This window comes from Phalacrocorax aristotelis, chromosome 5 (genome assembly GCF_949628215.1).
Source record: "Phalacrocorax aristotelis chromosome 5, bGulAri2.1, whole genome shotgun sequence".
Taxonomy (NCBI): domain Eukaryota; kingdom Metazoa; phylum Chordata; class Aves; order Suliformes; family Phalacrocoracidae; genus Phalacrocorax; species Phalacrocorax aristotelis.
The window spans coordinates 1,704,842-1,721,249 of NC_134280.1; the positions used below are offsets into that span (position 1 = coordinate 1,704,842).

The window sequence follows — 16,408 nt, forward strand, 5'->3', positions numbered from 1 at the left end:
GCTAGTACAGTCGTTACGCTAACTTCCTAAGCGGTATAAAAGCAATGGAAAAAGACCGATCACAACCCCTTCTGGTCGTCCAGAGCCCCTCCCTGGGCAGGGGCGACGGAAGGCTGGGCGAGAGGGCAGACTACGCTTGTGGTTTGAGCACCCTCTGTAACTTAAGCACGTGTACACTGTAAGTCTACGCGTGCGATACTGCATATAGTGTGCGGTGCATGTATATGCACAGGATATCTATTACTCAGATTTTTTTTCACTAAATATTTCTTAGGTTAAATACTTTCAACAATAAACCTTGAGATAAAACCCCACCTGTACAAAAATCGTTAGGAAAGCAACGCAAAAATGTGAGAATTACACTTTGTGCAATCCGACTCCCATGGGAGCTCACGACCTAGGAGAACATCATTCTCTTCCTACTCTGCTTCTACGGCAAAGGCTGTGCATAAAAGCCACCAACGTTTTCTGTACGTCAAGACGATCACGTACAACAATTTAATCAAACCCCACGTTTTGGGTGGGGGGAGGATGGTGGTGGCGTTTCTTTTCTTGGTTTTGTGGCTTTGTTTTTTAAACTGGATCCCTTGAGGATGAGTCCGTGTACTTCTCAGTGCCAGAAGCAGGAGCTGGCACAAAGAAATACACGTTCCTCTTTCTTCTAATACTCCTGGCCTTTCCAGCATAACCGGCCTCCGCCATCGTGACCAGAACCACCTGCGTGGCGAGGAGCGAGCCTGGGACTCACCTGTCCCATGCCACAGCCACGGGGCCTGCAGAGCTGGGGAGCAGTCAGAAACTTCTGGTGGTGGAACTGGGGAAAAAACGAGACAATCCAGACCACGTGGCTGGTGATCTGTTTTTCAGGAGGTCAGAAATTACTACGAGACACTTGCTGGGCTTTGGGGTTTGTTTGGTTTTCCCCATTTCTTTTTTAAAGGAGGGAAAAGGTTTATTTAGTATCCGTCAACATTTTCGCTTGCTTCACGCGACCCCGCAGCCACGGAGACAGACCACGTACGTACACCTCGGCCCTCACACCGTGACAGAAACACCACTTCCAGGGGACACAAATCATCGTTTCAAAGACACTCATCTACTGAGGCCCATTCCACAACAACCGAGTCCTTCATTCTGCCAAAACAGCTTGGCAGTCGTTCTTCTAACGTCTAGTATTTAAAATAACTAACAATAAAAGTTAATGGGAAGCTACGGAACAGTGTCGCTGTCAGTTCGTTCTTGGATGGCAGTCCGGTGTGCTGGGAAGCGTGACAGGTTCTGGCTGGGGCTTCTACGTTCAAACCAGCGAGCACCATTTCTCTCAGTAAGGCAGCCGCCATTTATTATCATTTTTTTTAAACTTTGCAATCGGAAGACGACGGCTGCTATGCTAGTTTTCCCTCAAGCTTCAGAAATGCTTTTTTTTTCTTGAACTGTGTGATGACAATCTATAAATAAACTTAATGTGTTGCCACAATATCGAAATCAGCACTTTAAATTTTATTTGTCAACAAATTTGTGACAAGATTTCAGTGCAATGTACATACTCACCCATCCATCTATTAAATCTTTATGGTGTGCTATTAAAAATATTTGCTACCATTGTTATTGCAGACGGTCCAATGCATACAGTAATCTGACAGATAAACACGTTACTATGGAAACTACCAAAATGAATGCCTTATTTGCTAAACTTGGCCGTAACACCAAACTTTTATTACAGCCTCCAAATGTTTCATTCACTTTGCTTTATATGATCGCAACACAGACCTTTTCTCTTTAAAAAAAATACATAACTACATTACAGTAAGCGAACCGTCCTCATATGGAGTTTTGTTCAAAAGAGCATTTTAATAATTTCTACTGATTCCACGACAAACCCCTTTTGTGGCGCTTGACAACATAGTTAGCAACACAGAAACAAAAGTCTGCACAAAAGCATTAGACACCAAAATAATGCTAGAGATGTGTCACCACTTCATGAAAACCTAAAACATACAGTGACGTTACAGAGCTGCATTAAAAGCATTATTCACATTTCAAAGACAAGCACTCAAAATTACTATTTCAGCTCATTACTCATATACGCTCATTTTAATTAATCACTTTCTTTACAATTACTGTTTCAATCACAGTACATGCTCCCCATTTTATTATTTAGAGAGCAATATTTTAGTTCTCCCAAGCTCACCACATATTTTACTCTTAATCGGGACAGAAAACTGCCAACAACCACCATCTTCAGAGACAGCGTTCCAAACAGAAAACACTAAATGTAACTAAGATATTTGAATTTGAAATTAAAGATTAGAGGTTTTTCTCCAGTAAAATCCTTTTCCACTTCTAATTCCTTAACCACGAAGGAAGGAAAAACGCTAAAACAAATGCACAAAACCCACCCTCTGACTCCAGGATGTGTTCTTCCTGACAAGATGCCCTGCGACGAACTAAGGTCCTCCCTCTCTCGACGGCTGCACCCGGCGCAATAAACCAGCCACCCTCCTGGCGTGACAGAAACGTGGGGGAGGCTATGATTCTGTAAGCCTATTCAAGATCATGGCTGGAAGGCCATGCAAGTGGCCCAACAGATCGAGAGATGAGGTCTTCCCATTTGTCAGAGTTACGTTCCTCCTCCTGTCAACAGCAGCTGAACGAGAGAAGCCGCACCTTGGACTACGACCGCTCCCGCTGGCGCCCACCGCCCGCGCTCTGTCCCCGGGTCGCAGCCAGGCTGGGGAGCTTTGAGTCACTGCCCAGCACCTCTCCCAGAGCGATGGCGGTCTTCATGTGGTTCATAGTCAGGAGCTGCAGCAAGGAGGAGGCTACAGTAACCGTGAATCAGAGGTCTCATGGGCAATCAGAATTACCCTAATTAGTGGAAAATTAAAATAAAGCTTAATTGATAAGATGCCAGGCTGCCAAATTGCCTTGGCTGGGAAACAGCCTCCAGCTTTTTTAACACAGCGGCAAGACCCGGCAGGGGCAGTTGATCGGACAGTAATGCACACCCGCGTGACAGCGGAATGCGGTGAGGAGTAAGGTCTTCTGGGACAGACAGCTCTGCTGAGGGGGTCTCACCCACCGTCGGCAGATGCCTGCTGGTTTTCCCAAAAAGTGCCGGCCTTGCAACGTTTAGGCCATCTTATCATACACGCTGTGACGCCCTTGGTGGCAGCTGGCTTTATTACGATGTATTTAGGCAAATATCGACAGCTTCAGGAATATACACCATTTGTGGATTTGTTTCAAGATGTAAAACCCTTCTCTTGGCTTTTTAGGATTACGCACTGAATATCTGTTCAAAAGCACTCCGTTTGTGCATTCGGAGAACGAGACTTCCAGAGTTAATAAGAATGTATTTACAATCACAAAATTGCTAGAAGACAGCGGAAGCAGTAAAGAGAAAGCTCTAGCCATTTTTTTAAATAAAAGGACTGTGCCTTCAGCTTTTACATACCAGACCTTCTTCACAAGATGCCTTTTAATCTCGCAGCTTGGAACTTAACAGCGTTCCGCTATGGTTTAAACACCTCCGTCATTGTAAGCTCACTGTGCTGAGCAAAGCGACTCCTAGTTTGTGCATAAAAAAAGACTTCCGCTTTTAATAAAAATAAGACTGTTTCTTCAAGCAGCCCCGAAAGCATCCTGTCCTGCCAGTTGTGAGTAGCGTACGTTTCAGAAGGACCATCTGCTAGGAATACGAGCTTGAACGCGATTAGCTCGCAGCATGGGAAAGGCTGCCTTTGCCGTCCCTTCCTTGGGCAGCTACCTTTCCGCTATCTGTCATTTCACCCATTCACTCCCACATACCCTAAACGAGACTAGATCCATTCCCACACGCACAGACCTTGAGAACCAGCTTTTCTGAAAGAAGCAGACCTGTCCTTGAGAAAGATTTGCAACAGAGCTGTCATTAATACCAGCACTGAACGTGACCGGGTTGTACAATTCTTAGCTGGAAGCCAAGAAATACGTACTGCACCAACACGGAGCAGAAGAGCCCGAGACGAGTCAGAACATCTGACAAAGCTAGCGCTGTTATCTCCCGTGTGACGCTGACTCCACGACCGGCTCAGGTTGCAGTAAAGGTCCTTCAAGAGGCAATAGATCATGAATACTCACAAACTTTAGAAACTAAGTGATGGCTACGCTGTGCCTCCCATCAGTTTACTCAGTTCCTGAAGTCCTCAGGCAGGCACACACCCCTGCAGGGTAAACATTATGGATGCCTGGCTTTTTTTGGACTTGCCAGCTCGTTTCTTCCCTTCAAAGCCCTGTCTAAGCAAACCACTGACTGGTGCGCCTTGGCTCTGGATGGTTTGTAGCCGTAAGTCAGCTTTGACTCCTGCTCTTGTGGTAAGGGCCATGCAGACAGGAAGGAGAAAGGAGGAGGACTTCTCCCCAGACTGCTCTCTCCTATCAGTAGTGCTGCTAAGTGCTGCCCTGTCCCCTTTTCCACTACACAATATGCATTTTATCTCCGTTTGGGGAGAAGCCGGACCCAGCTTCTACTTATGCAATGCTCCCCATAAAACCTCTGCTGCTCTCATAGCTCTTCTGAAACGATTTAGGCATGGTCAGCCCTACTCTAACCCTCCTGAAATTCAAGGTAAAAACCTGAGTTTCCAGGGGAATCTCTCTGCTTTTGTGCGGCTTGCTGCAAGACGCAAGGAGCCTCTGGGAATGGGAAGGGACTGCAACCCTGCCTCTGTGTTATTGATTGCTCTTGAAAGAGCTTCCCAATAGTCTGTTTGATGTGTCCTGGGAACTTAACCCTCCGTCACCTCCTCAAGATTTATCAGACAACGGTGCCCAAACACTGGCACCTAACGCAAGCGTTGGGTACGTTCGAGCACCTACACGAAAACGTCAGGAGAAAGCAGCAGGGACACAACTCGAGCCCGCGGATGCGGAGCCTACACGAAGGGGAGGCAGAACTGCTGACCTACTGCTGGGCCAGTTCCACAGTTGCTGCATACGCTGTTGACCACAGGGACCGCTGAAAGGCTGTCCAACATGAATTTTTTTTTTCCCCCAAAGCAGGAAGTTTAAGAAATAAGCGTTATTTCTTTCAATAGTGGCACAAAAATAGACGCAAGTAAAGACGGCTTGACTGAAAGCCAGCTGGGGGTTGATTAGGGTAACACTTGCAAGTTGTTAAGCAACACCAGTAACCCAGCTCAGCGACAGCTCATTTTTGGAACACTCAGCTGCTACGCTTGTCACTCGTACGCTTAGAGCTGTACACGAGACAGAGCGGGATTTCTGACAGCTGCGTGCCAGCCCGTGGACTGTCACTGCTCACAATTCAACCTCTACTGTAAAGTTGTCGCTACGAATCATTTAGAACGCAATAATTACGGCTGAAGAGGTGGGAGAAATTTACCTCTTTCCCCTCAAAACACACCATTCTACATAAGCAGAATCCTTCCTCTCTAATTAATGACGAGGGTGATGGATTAAGTCACTTCAAATACTCGATTACCATGACCCATTTACATTTCTATTGGTACATTGATTCTTGTTGTGTCTTTTTTTTAATATCCTTGTGGAAATACTGTAATTATGTTGCTTTTTATGTTTACAGATAATCTGCGTTCTCGGTTAGAGGTATTCAGAGACTGACAAATACATTATTAGTAAGTCAAAGGCGATGGCACCCATGCAGGTACCTCACAGCAGAAAAGCAGCGCTACGCTTCCATCGTAATAGCTCGTGGCGCTTCCTGTAAAGAGGTTTCAGCAGTCTGCCGGATTGGGAGCTACAGAAGTTTAAAAAACATTTCTAATTACTCCACCAGAACACATTTAGTATCAGCAGAAATAAATGAAGACATTTTGTTAAATCTCCATAACAAAGCAAAAAATTACTCTGCATTTCTTTTTTCCTTCAAATATGCATACTGGCATGGCAGAACATATGACTACCTAATACAGCAAGAAATATTTAGGACATTGGAAAAAAAAAACAAGTCAGACAAATTGACTTTTAATTTAGTGGACTGGAACAGAAGTTTCATTCCAGAGCGCACACGCTTATTCGAACCGCCTGTGCTGGTGGATATACCGACACCAAACCCCACAAACTCCAACAGCTGAAGGTTTGGTAACTTAGTAACTGCCAGCAAAAAAAAGGGGGTTTGTCGCAATTACTTATGCCAGTCTTTGTTCAGTGAATTAACAGCCCTCACCTATTAAACAGTGGTTTCCTAAAACCAATCTCTTTTAAATGAGAATGTTCACTGACTCTTGTTTACTGGAATTGTTGGAATTTAAGTCCACATGTCACCAAGCAGAGAAGAGGTACCGGTGAAGGCCACGTTTTTAAATTCTACAGTATTGGCTTTTTTTTCCCTCCCCCTTTTTAACCAACTGATCAAAAACTTAAGAATAGATTAACTCTTTTCCTCATTTTGTTCCTTTGCGGCAGAAGCCTTCTAGAAGTTCAGTAACCTCATGAAAGATACACACAATCAATTTCCAATAAACCTGTGCAGCGTCCCCAGACGTTACAAGCACTTTCCGAACTTTGTTAAAAGTACTATAACCAAATATTCCTCCGGGATCACATGAACATGCACAGTATAGTAAAAGCCTCAACATTTCTTTTACCAGGCTTTGAAGTACAGTGTTACGTATTCAATATAGCTTGTTTCTCAAAACTGAGAGCAAGAAGCAGCAGTGTTGTTTTTAGAATTTCTGTGCAGAAACCTCCTCTCTTTATAACAGGCACAGCACGAAGAATTCAGTAAGTTGAATGTAAAAAGAAGAAAAAAACAAGAGTCATTTCAAGTAGTCAAATGCGACAGAGTAATTAAAAATAAAACTCCAGTATTGCACAGTACTGTGCTGACAAAAAAGTCTCAAAAAGGTGAATTCATACTTGCAAGTTCCAGACGTTTTCATTTAAATTTGAGCGGTGGTAGCAGGGACGTAAGCAGATATCCCTGTGTGCGTATTTTCTTTTAGCCTAGGTTAAGATATAAGTTGTTGATCAAATAAAATCTATCATTTTAATATTTGTCTTTACAAATTACCCAATTACACAGCAAAAACATGCAACTGATTAAAGACGTTTCACAAAATGTAACCAATTTTGAGAAAATTCCAATGCACACTTCAAAAACAATCTATGATTCCTTTTCTGCAGCTGACAGTATAGGTTAAACGGGTTGTTTTACTCACTATATGCAAGATTCTGCCTTGTATTTGTTTAAAAATACAGTAATTCAATTACACAAGAAAAAAATGACAACAAGCAATATCCTTTTTGTTTGGAAAAATAACTGGGTTTTTTTCTATTTTTAATATCATGTAGCTATTTATACAATCAGAAGGTCAAAGGGACGTCTTCCAAACACATCTTGAGTAAGGACTGCCATGTGACAAGCCCATCACTGAATGGTATTTTCATTTCAAATTATTGCAAAGTTACCAACTCAACTGAACCAGAACCCCAAAGTGCTTTTAAAAGGACGACAACGATCTCTCCTGTGGAGAAAACTGAGGACCACACACATACGTATGTTTAACGTATGAGGTTTAACACACATACGTATTTATGATGGGAGGAACAGTCTCAGACACAATTTGTGTCTATTCTCAACAGTAAACACGTCACAAAAGCTGCTGCGCTAGTTATAATTCATCTCGTTTCAGTCCTATTAGAGATTCAAAGTACCTTCCTTCTTCCATATGCTGAACCTGAACTCCTTAAGAACAGGATGGTAATTTACAAGGGAAAACAAACACCTGTATCTCATACATTTCTTCTCCCTCTTCTTGTGAATCTCCTGTGGATTTGCAGCCTTCACTGCCTTCGGGAGTCAACGTTACAGTTCCTAGAGGTTACTTTGAAGTTCACTGCAAGTACTAAATCACACCTTGTGTCTTTTGGATGCACAGAAGCACATGATGTGCCCTGTGAATGACTGCTCTGGAAATTACAAACTCGGAACCTTGCAGCTTCTGTCAAGGTTCAGTTTTCATGAACTCCCCTTTAGTAAATTACATTGCTAAAAATATTTGGAGTGAGACGAGAATCTGCTCCGTCTGCATTTGAGACTTGATCCTAATGTTTTTATATGGCAGAGAGAATCCATCTTTTAAAACGATTGTTTCAGCTAGAGCTAAGAGTTTAAAAGCAAGCTTACAAGTTAAGTATCTTTCATGAATGAAGAAAGAATCATAAGAGCATCAATTCTCTTGTAGGTCAAGTGACTTCTGATAAAAGAGGTTCTTAATATGCTTACTTCGGTTTTCTCTTCCGCGTATCGGAGACATTTGGTATATTAGCTTCAGTGAAGAAAACTTACAAGACTCCGGCTTCATGATGGCAAAGGTCAAACACTAACATAACTGAAACCAATTCAGAAGCCACTAAAGCATTACAGAAACTAGGTACTTCAAGATCCTGGTATTTTGTCTGTTTGAAGTGGAAAAATTATTTATAAAGTACAGAGAAACATATGAGGCAATTACTTCCAAAAAAAAAAAATCTATGACCTTCAAAGATAGCTTAGACTTGGTACTTACCCCTCAGAGCAGGCAGCAGAGACCTCTCTTTCTTGTCGTCACATTTATTACATTCACTAAAGTACAGAAGTAAAAAGACGTCCACAAGCACCCACATGAGAGAAGTGGCTAGAACCACCTTGCAGTAAACAAATCTCCTCATTGCTTTACTTGGTTTCTAGCTCAAATGCCGAGGAAAGACAGCAGTTGCCGAGAAGTATCAGACTCCCACAGTTAATATCCGACGCGGAAGCAAAGACAAGCATCCCACTGCAAGCAAAGAAAAAAAAAAAGGCTGAATTGGCTAACAAGGACATGCAGTGAACTGAAAAACTTACAGGAAAGTGCAGCGAGGAGATGTTTGAAGTATCTGTTTCTTTCCACACATGCAGGTACTTTGTTTCCTACAGTCCTGCTACGAATACCGACCATTTTGAATTGCACGTGTCATGGACAGGCTACATAAGTAGCCTTCATTTAGAAACACGTTTTATATAAGTTATGACATATGTAATATGTGTTAACATACATTAATATCTACATATTACATGCAATGTAACAACTTTTCATAAAGATTACACAAAAAGACAACAAAGCAGTGTTAGCAGGCACTGCTGACGTCCATCATTCTATTAAACATTAGACAGAGATACTAACACAAAGAATAAAACCAAAATTTTCCTTTTCCTCAAATAATGTGTTTACAAAGCTATCCTAAATGTGGCCTCTCAACACTAAAAGCAAATCAATTTTTCTCTTGCGGAAAAGTTATGAACACCATGTTACCACCACCAAAAACGCCTTGCAAAAGAATGCTGCAGTCACCCACCACCATATTTAGGCTCTCGCCTGCAGCAGTAAGTTGGGTCAACAAAAGCTACGTGCGAGGGCCCCCCACCTCCTCCCAGCGCAGAGCTGCGCGTTAGACGGCTGGCTGTAAAACCTTACGCTTACCGTTATCGGCTGCGTTCCATGTCAGGGTGGGCAGTCCCGCTTTGGCCATGCTCCCGAAGTGCCATCTTAGCACTGCACCGCTGGATAACTTTCCAAGTGCCTACAAAAGAAAAGTCCTTATCACTTGACTGTCTTCTCTAGTACATAAAGAAGTTTCTTAGAATTAAAAAAAGCTCTCCTAAGTTTTGTCCACATTTTAACCTATCTTAAATAGATGTCATTTTATACATAGCACTTATCTTCGTTGTGAAAAACCTTCAGCTTTTCAATCCAGCAGTACCACAACTGGCAACTTCCCTGGTTTAACTCGCTCCTGGCCCAGCCTTCTTGGCGCATCGTTGCACTCCTGCCACGCTCCCTCACCCCGCCACATTACTTTCCCCTAAAACAGATCTCCGTCCCTCCCGGAGCGACCTCCCCGAGGAGCACCCCGTCACATCAGCCCGCACCGCACGCAGGGAGACGGGAGTCAGACGACCGGTCCAGTTCCACTCCTTGTTTAAACAGCAGCATACGAGGTGAGAAACTGCGCGGAGGGAGCTTCCGTAGCAGGTCGTTTTCATTTTAAGTAGTTCCCAAATGTAAGAAATTTACATTACATCTTAATTATATTTCATTTGAACCAATGAGATGGAGCGATCTAAATACAGTTTTTCAAATTATTCTTGAAGTGCTATTTTACTATGTAATCGTTATTAAAGTTTTCCATCTGTCTTAAACATAAACAAAACCAGTAGCTTTTTCTTGCTGCAGTGATTCACCACCAGTTGATTTAAAATTTCAAGGGCTCAGGAATCCTTGTTTCAGGTTAGCACAATTCATTTCCATGCTAGTCAACAGGAACGGTTTAATTATAGGAAGAAAATTACGAAGAAAAAAACAAATTAACAGAGATCTTTATTAGAAAAAAAAAAAAAAAGAGAGGAGAAAACAGCTGAAGTGTTAATTCTCCCCACGCAGCCTCTGTCACCATGGTGGCTGTAATTGGCTTTTGTGGTGGTGAGCACAATAGTTATTTGTTCAGCACCAGCTGAGATACAAAGGCACTTCCTCCCCAAGCTCTTAATAATACAGAGGAATTTTTTTCTTCATCAGTTCTTCTTTTAATACAAGCGAGTAAAGCTCAGAAGCGTAGCAGTCATCGACGGGCGATGGGAACGCTCTTCCGTTCCCAGTGCCGTGCAGCTTTCAAACAAATAGCCCGTAGAGGAACCACCGCAGCCTGCTGCGCCGCCTCAGCGAGCTGCGCCGGGTGCGGGAATAAGGGCGGCGCAACAGGCTCTCGTAAAGTCCGCACCAACGACGGCAAACGTCTCTTTTGCAATAGTTCACATTCAGATTCAATATCCCTCTCCTTCCTTAAACAAAAATAAAACCCGCTTTAATCTTCTGAAGCCCGGCTAATCGAGGGTACTTGCACTCCCACGGATGCGCGGCACCTCACTACGGGGACAGGCAGCGCAGCCCGCTGCAAAACGCCTTTGGCCTCAAGCTCGAACCATTAACCTAGTCCTGGGTTGCTTTGCTACAGATGTGAGGATTACTAGTGACAAAAAGCCAAGCCTCCTACTCTCCATGTCCTGTAAATACCTTTTTTTTTTTTCTTAAACGAAGAAATGAAAGAAAATATTTCATTGCCCAGAGAAAAACCACCAGCAGCTATTGTAACGCGTCCAGCCCGTCACCCTGCAAACGCACAAATAAATGCCTGTAGGAAGTCTGATCTGCTGTTAAGCACGGGGCACCTGGGGAGACTCCATTTTTCCTTGGGACATAAGTTTCAAATTCACGCGGCAAGAGCCACCTCTCTGGGGTGGGAGGGAGCTTTCAGAGGCACAGGGCAGGGGCTCAGTCCCACCGCTGAATCCAGCGGGTGCCTCACCGATGAGGTGCCTCGCTCGTGTGGGGTGAGGAAGATCAAACGGTTGAAGAGGGCCCACCTGCGTCCCGCACGGACTCTGGGTGAGAGCCACCCTCCCTGCCGCAGCAGGGCTGGCCAGCCCAGCCCTTTCTCTGGGCGTACGTGAGGCCAGGGGGAAACCAGAACCAGGTACCAGCCGTAACGGTTCAGGCGCTGCTCAGTTCAAACTGCTCCCACGTGTGCCCGAGAGCTCCCGGGCTCCACCTAACCTCACCGCAAACAATCCTCAAATTGGCTTATATTTCAAATGAGGTTTATTTGAACAAATAAAATCAGCCAAAATCCATACATATTGAATTCCAAATGGATACACATCCATCACCGGGATAGGCTAACTGACCTTTTTTTTTTTTCCTTCGATCAAGCGCTTAAGTTGAATTTGGAAAAAAACCAAATACTTTCAGACAGAATGATTCTTTTAATGAAATGAAAGTTTATCATTTAAGATTTTTTATTTCACCTAGCTCTGTTTCAGGACAGAAGTATCTCCCCTTTCCCTTCCTTCCCCTTCCCTGAACCTCACATTTGCACAAAAAATTCACAATCATTTTGACTAGCCACGATAGCATTTTTCAGCAAGTACTAGAAATAAGAAAAAAAAAAAAAAATACGCAAAACTAGGGCCAGGCAAACAGGAGCAAGGTTCTCCTGCTCCAATTTGAGATAAAACACAGAAGAAAAAAATTTCATCACAGTCCAGACCACTCACACTGATCTCAGGACATTTCTGCCAATCTCCACGTTCCTCTCAACACACCTGTGGATTCTGAAGGCTTTTCAGTCCCCCAAGTGCTTTATATTACAATTCCTTAAGAGATAATTAATATGTCTTTAAAAAACCGTATCAGATGCAAAGTTTTACACCAAGAACTAGATACAAACGGCTGCTAACCCAAAAAACAGAACAGCAGCATGCCTTTGGCTGCCTTCCCAAGCTTTCTTAGCAGAAAATAAGAAACTTAAGCAAAGACTCATGGCTATTGTAAGATTCATGCCAACCATTTTCTCCACCTTCCTCCCAAGTACAGACACCGCTGACCTGCTTACTCTGCACGTGGAGCACAAGCCACTCACGTGCGAAAGCAAGGTTTGAAGGTGTACTCCTCAATTCCTGCCACACCAGCACTACGTAAGAGGAGGGCTGAAAGTTCAAGCACTTACAAAAACCCAGAAACAAATAAACAAAAACCCCCAGAACCCACGAAGAGCCAGGACTGGGGAGTGTAAGGCAATTCCCAAAGCACGTGCGCATTGTGACTTCGTCACCCACATCTCCGACCAGCCTTCGGCGCTCGGCCGCCCTCAGCACCCGGCCCTTCCACCACAGCACCCTGGTTTCAGTCTCCCAGCTGGGGCTGCTTCCGTCCCACCCTTCCCTAAGCCCACGCCCCAGCCTCCCTTGGCTCTCCCACCCCGCCACAGAGAGAAAGGCAGCCTTTCCTTGCCGGGTGCCGCCGCCTCCTCTCGCTTCCCAAGGCCCATTTACCAGTTTTTAACATTTCCTTGTTCAGGTATTTCAGCTGCCCAGGCTGCACTCTCCGTGCTCTTCTCCACTCTTTTCCTCTCCACCCCCAGCCTCCTCTTCTGAGAAGCTGATTCTCTCTTTGCCTCCACACACCTGTTTCTCTGCAAGGGCCAGGCTCCTCTTCTGCTCGGCTCAGCCTCTTCCCCCCCAGCCCGGCTCTCCTCCTGCCTGCACTCAAATAAATGGGACCCTCCCGCGGTTCTGTCTGGGCTGGCCGCAGCCCAGAGCAACACCCGCACAGGACGACCGGCAGGCACGTGGGATGCAACAGCCAAGACACAGTCCGGTCACCAACAGCCACGAGCACAGGAACCCTCGACGTACAGAGCACCAAGGTTTTCAGGGAGAGGAGGAAAGTAAATAGAAGTGGTAGCTCAAAACCCCAGCATAAGAATAAAGCTAATTTAAAGACAGTAATCTAGCAGCAAAGCAGCGAGGGAAATTCCTGCCCTAAAAAAACTGCAGTTTGGCAGTGTTATATGCAATAAAACCAAGGTTTTATAATAGAAAACAGTATGCAAATTTAGAAATCATCTGCTTTTCCTAAAACTGCCACAGTAAAATGCTGTGGTAAGAGAATGTTATGGAGGTTGCAAATCCAAGCTCTGAAAAACTGGCAGAATTAAAGATAGCTGCAAAACCTTGACTTGCCTTTCTCACGTACTAAAAAAATTCCCCTCTGCAGAGCCCACTTTCGCTGAGCGCACACAGCAGATCAGAGTTGGTAAAATGAAGCAACTGTTCAGTATTTCTTCTTTTAACTCCCCACACAGCCCCACGCCCTATTAATTTAATGCCAGCCAAGCCATGCACAGAATGCACAATATTTAATTTTCTCAGGGGCTCAAAGCCACGGCATTCATCACAACTCTATCCAGTTGCCTCAAAAGCTTTTAATTCACTTTCACAATATCTCTGGGAGATTAAAAAAAAAAGGTATTATCCCCTCTGTAGAAACAACGGGAGCACAGACTGAGGCCAAGACTTTGAAAAGCATTCCCCAGTTTCCGCTCCCCTGGTGACGTTCCTGGAGTTACACCCGTCAAAGTTTGACCTGCAGCCCACGTCGGTGCATTGATTCAACAAAAGCTGGTGTTTTCCTACCAGGGCTGAGAAGGGGCCGGCCCCTCGGTCTCACCTGCCTGGATCCCTGAAAGCCATCCCTCCCCTCCGACACCGCTCTGGCAGGATAGGCATCGGGGGGAGCGTCAGCTCCGCTCCGTCCCCGGGCGCGCTCGCCAACGCTCATACTGGCGGGAGAAAGAGGAAGATGAAAGCTGCCCAAGTGACAGAGGGGCTGTGAAGTGGTAACCATAATCTTCATGTCTTGACTAATGGACTAGAAAGTATTAAAATCGCAAATATGCTGCACGTAAAAGTTTAATGGAAGTTGTTAACTGAGAGCTTCTAGCCAGAGCGACGCCTTTTTGAAGCACTGAACGTGGCTTTTTGTAACACGCCTGTTGATTGTCTTCACCTGGACCCCTCTAAGGAGCATCCACCCGTTTCACAGACCAATAGCTTCCTCCAATTGTTTTTGTATTCACTCTTTATGAGTGAAGCTTCTGGCAACTTCTGGCTCTGCTGTGGTCTTATGAGACATAAACTGAAGCAACGCGGGGTTTGGGGGTAAGAGAGTCCAACGCTGCAGCACTTCAGGCACTACACGCAAAAACCACACTCAGAAGAAACTTAATAGAACTTGATCTCCACACATTTTCAAATGGCCACTTTCTGTAAATCAGTATGAGCACATCCTTGAGCAGCCCCTTAATCTGTCGCCACTCTTAAGACTCGGTATGAATTAAGTGTCCTAATCCTTGAGGAAGACAGAAATAAACTGTTTACAAAAGTTCCTCCAAAGAAAATCAGAATTGCCTGGTTCATCACTCAGCACTGTTACTGATTCAACATAGAAGCACAGTTAGAGTCCTAGACAGAGCCCATCCACATCCTAGAGCTGTGATTACATCTTCCAAATTAGTACCAAAACTACTCTGCCCTCACTCCGATCTCCCAAGCCTGTGAGACCCCAACCTGAGCAAAGCAACTCCTGTTAGCCATCTGTACTCCCGGGAGCACCAAAGTGACTACCAACGCCCAGATGCTTAGGTAAGAAAGGAGACAAATGGCAAATTATTGTTATGGAACTATTGTTTCAAAACAAAACCGTCAATTTCTTATGGAATGAAACCTAAAATAGAGCTGAACGCCCTTTTTCAAGTCAACATTGATCTTAATGTTAGCCATAAAAGCTTAATGAAGTGCCTACAGGAGCGAGGGCCTGACAAAAAAAGCAGCTTAATCTACCGTGTATTATAGGAACATGCACAGGACGTGAGGAGGAACGCTACACCTCCTTCCTTTGCCAGATGTGGCCACATCTGCATTCATTGACAGCGTGCTGCGGTGCAGCATCAGGCAGCGGTTGCTTAGCAACTGGGGGGCTGCTCCCCAGGGTACCAGGCTCTACCCAAACCCCCCGCAGCCACCCTCCGCCTTCCCATCGGTTGCAAGATGCAGCCCATGTAACTCAGGACACCAGCCTGGCCTCCCAGGCCCCAGGGAGGTTTCGGGCTCGCCCCTGGGGAGGGGAAGGCGTTTGTTTCCTCCGCTGGTGCTGCCAGGTGGTTCCCGGCTCCTTCGGCCTCCCCCGGCGCTGAGGCTCAGGCACCCGACAGCTGCGTGGGACCGGCTGGCAGCAGAGGGGATGCGCTGAGCAACATCTCGCTGGATACCAAACACCCAGGAATCCCCCTGCTTCTGCCTCCTGGTCAGCTCACACTGAAGTTTTGCTAAATGCTAGAAGAGCTTTACCCGACAGGCTGATGACAGCAGCAGAGGAACAGAAAACACAGCAAACTATGCCCCAGCCATACCTGCATTGCCTCAACAGTGGCTTGCTTTCCCAGAGGACAAGGGATAGAGCCGTGTTTCCCAACCACATCACGGTTCTTACTGCAGTTAAGTAGCACACGTCAGGCGCGCACAATGCTTCGCAGCTGAAACGCAGGCTCAAGAGTGCCTATTCCTGATAATCTGTTATTTGTACCGGTGGTTCATAGCACAGATTTGATTAAATATCGCTGTATACAGCCACGTGTTTCCACATACTATTTCCCCAGTACCTCTGCATAGCACCAAACTACAAACAGAACTCCTCCTCCTTCTCCCCTCTTCCTTTACATCCCTCTAAACTAACAGCACTGAGGGGAAAAAAAATATGCAAGAGGGTTGGGGGGCCACGGAAAACTGCCTTGGCTGCCTTTTTGGGGTCTGTATCCATTACTGTACACAGCCTTCAGATGGCAGGCGCATTAGAACGATGACTAAGTGGATGGAGTTACATTACTGTTATGACTCCAGCGGTAATTTCCTGCCTTTTCATTATTTAACTGAGGCGTGCTGCATTTTCTAGTGAATCTGTTATTTGTCATGTAGACCATTCTTTTAACGTATGCGACTTAACACCTCAGTCAACACTGAAATTTATCT

At 45.0% G+C, this 16,408-nt stretch overlaps 1 protein-coding gene across 2 annotated transcripts in view; it reads right to left on the minus strand.

Annotated features, from left to right (window-relative positions):
• The window catches only part of GALNT13 (polypeptide N-acetylgalactosaminyltransferase 13), a 157,172-nt gene that overhangs the window by 134,976 nt on the left and 5,788 nt on the right, over positions 1-16,408 (minus strand). For both annotated transcript variants that reach the window (XM_075092714.1, XM_075092713.1), the window contains exons 2-3: positions 9,468-9,567; positions 8,535-8,783 (exon numbers count right to left, since the gene is read on the minus strand). In XM_075092714.1, the coding sequence (XP_074948815.1) occupies positions 8,535-8,676 (142 nt within the window). In that variant the 5' untranslated portion in view covers positions 8,677-8,783; positions 9,468-9,567. The remainder of the gene's footprint in view (positions 1-8,534; positions 8,784-9,467; positions 9,568-16,408) is intronic.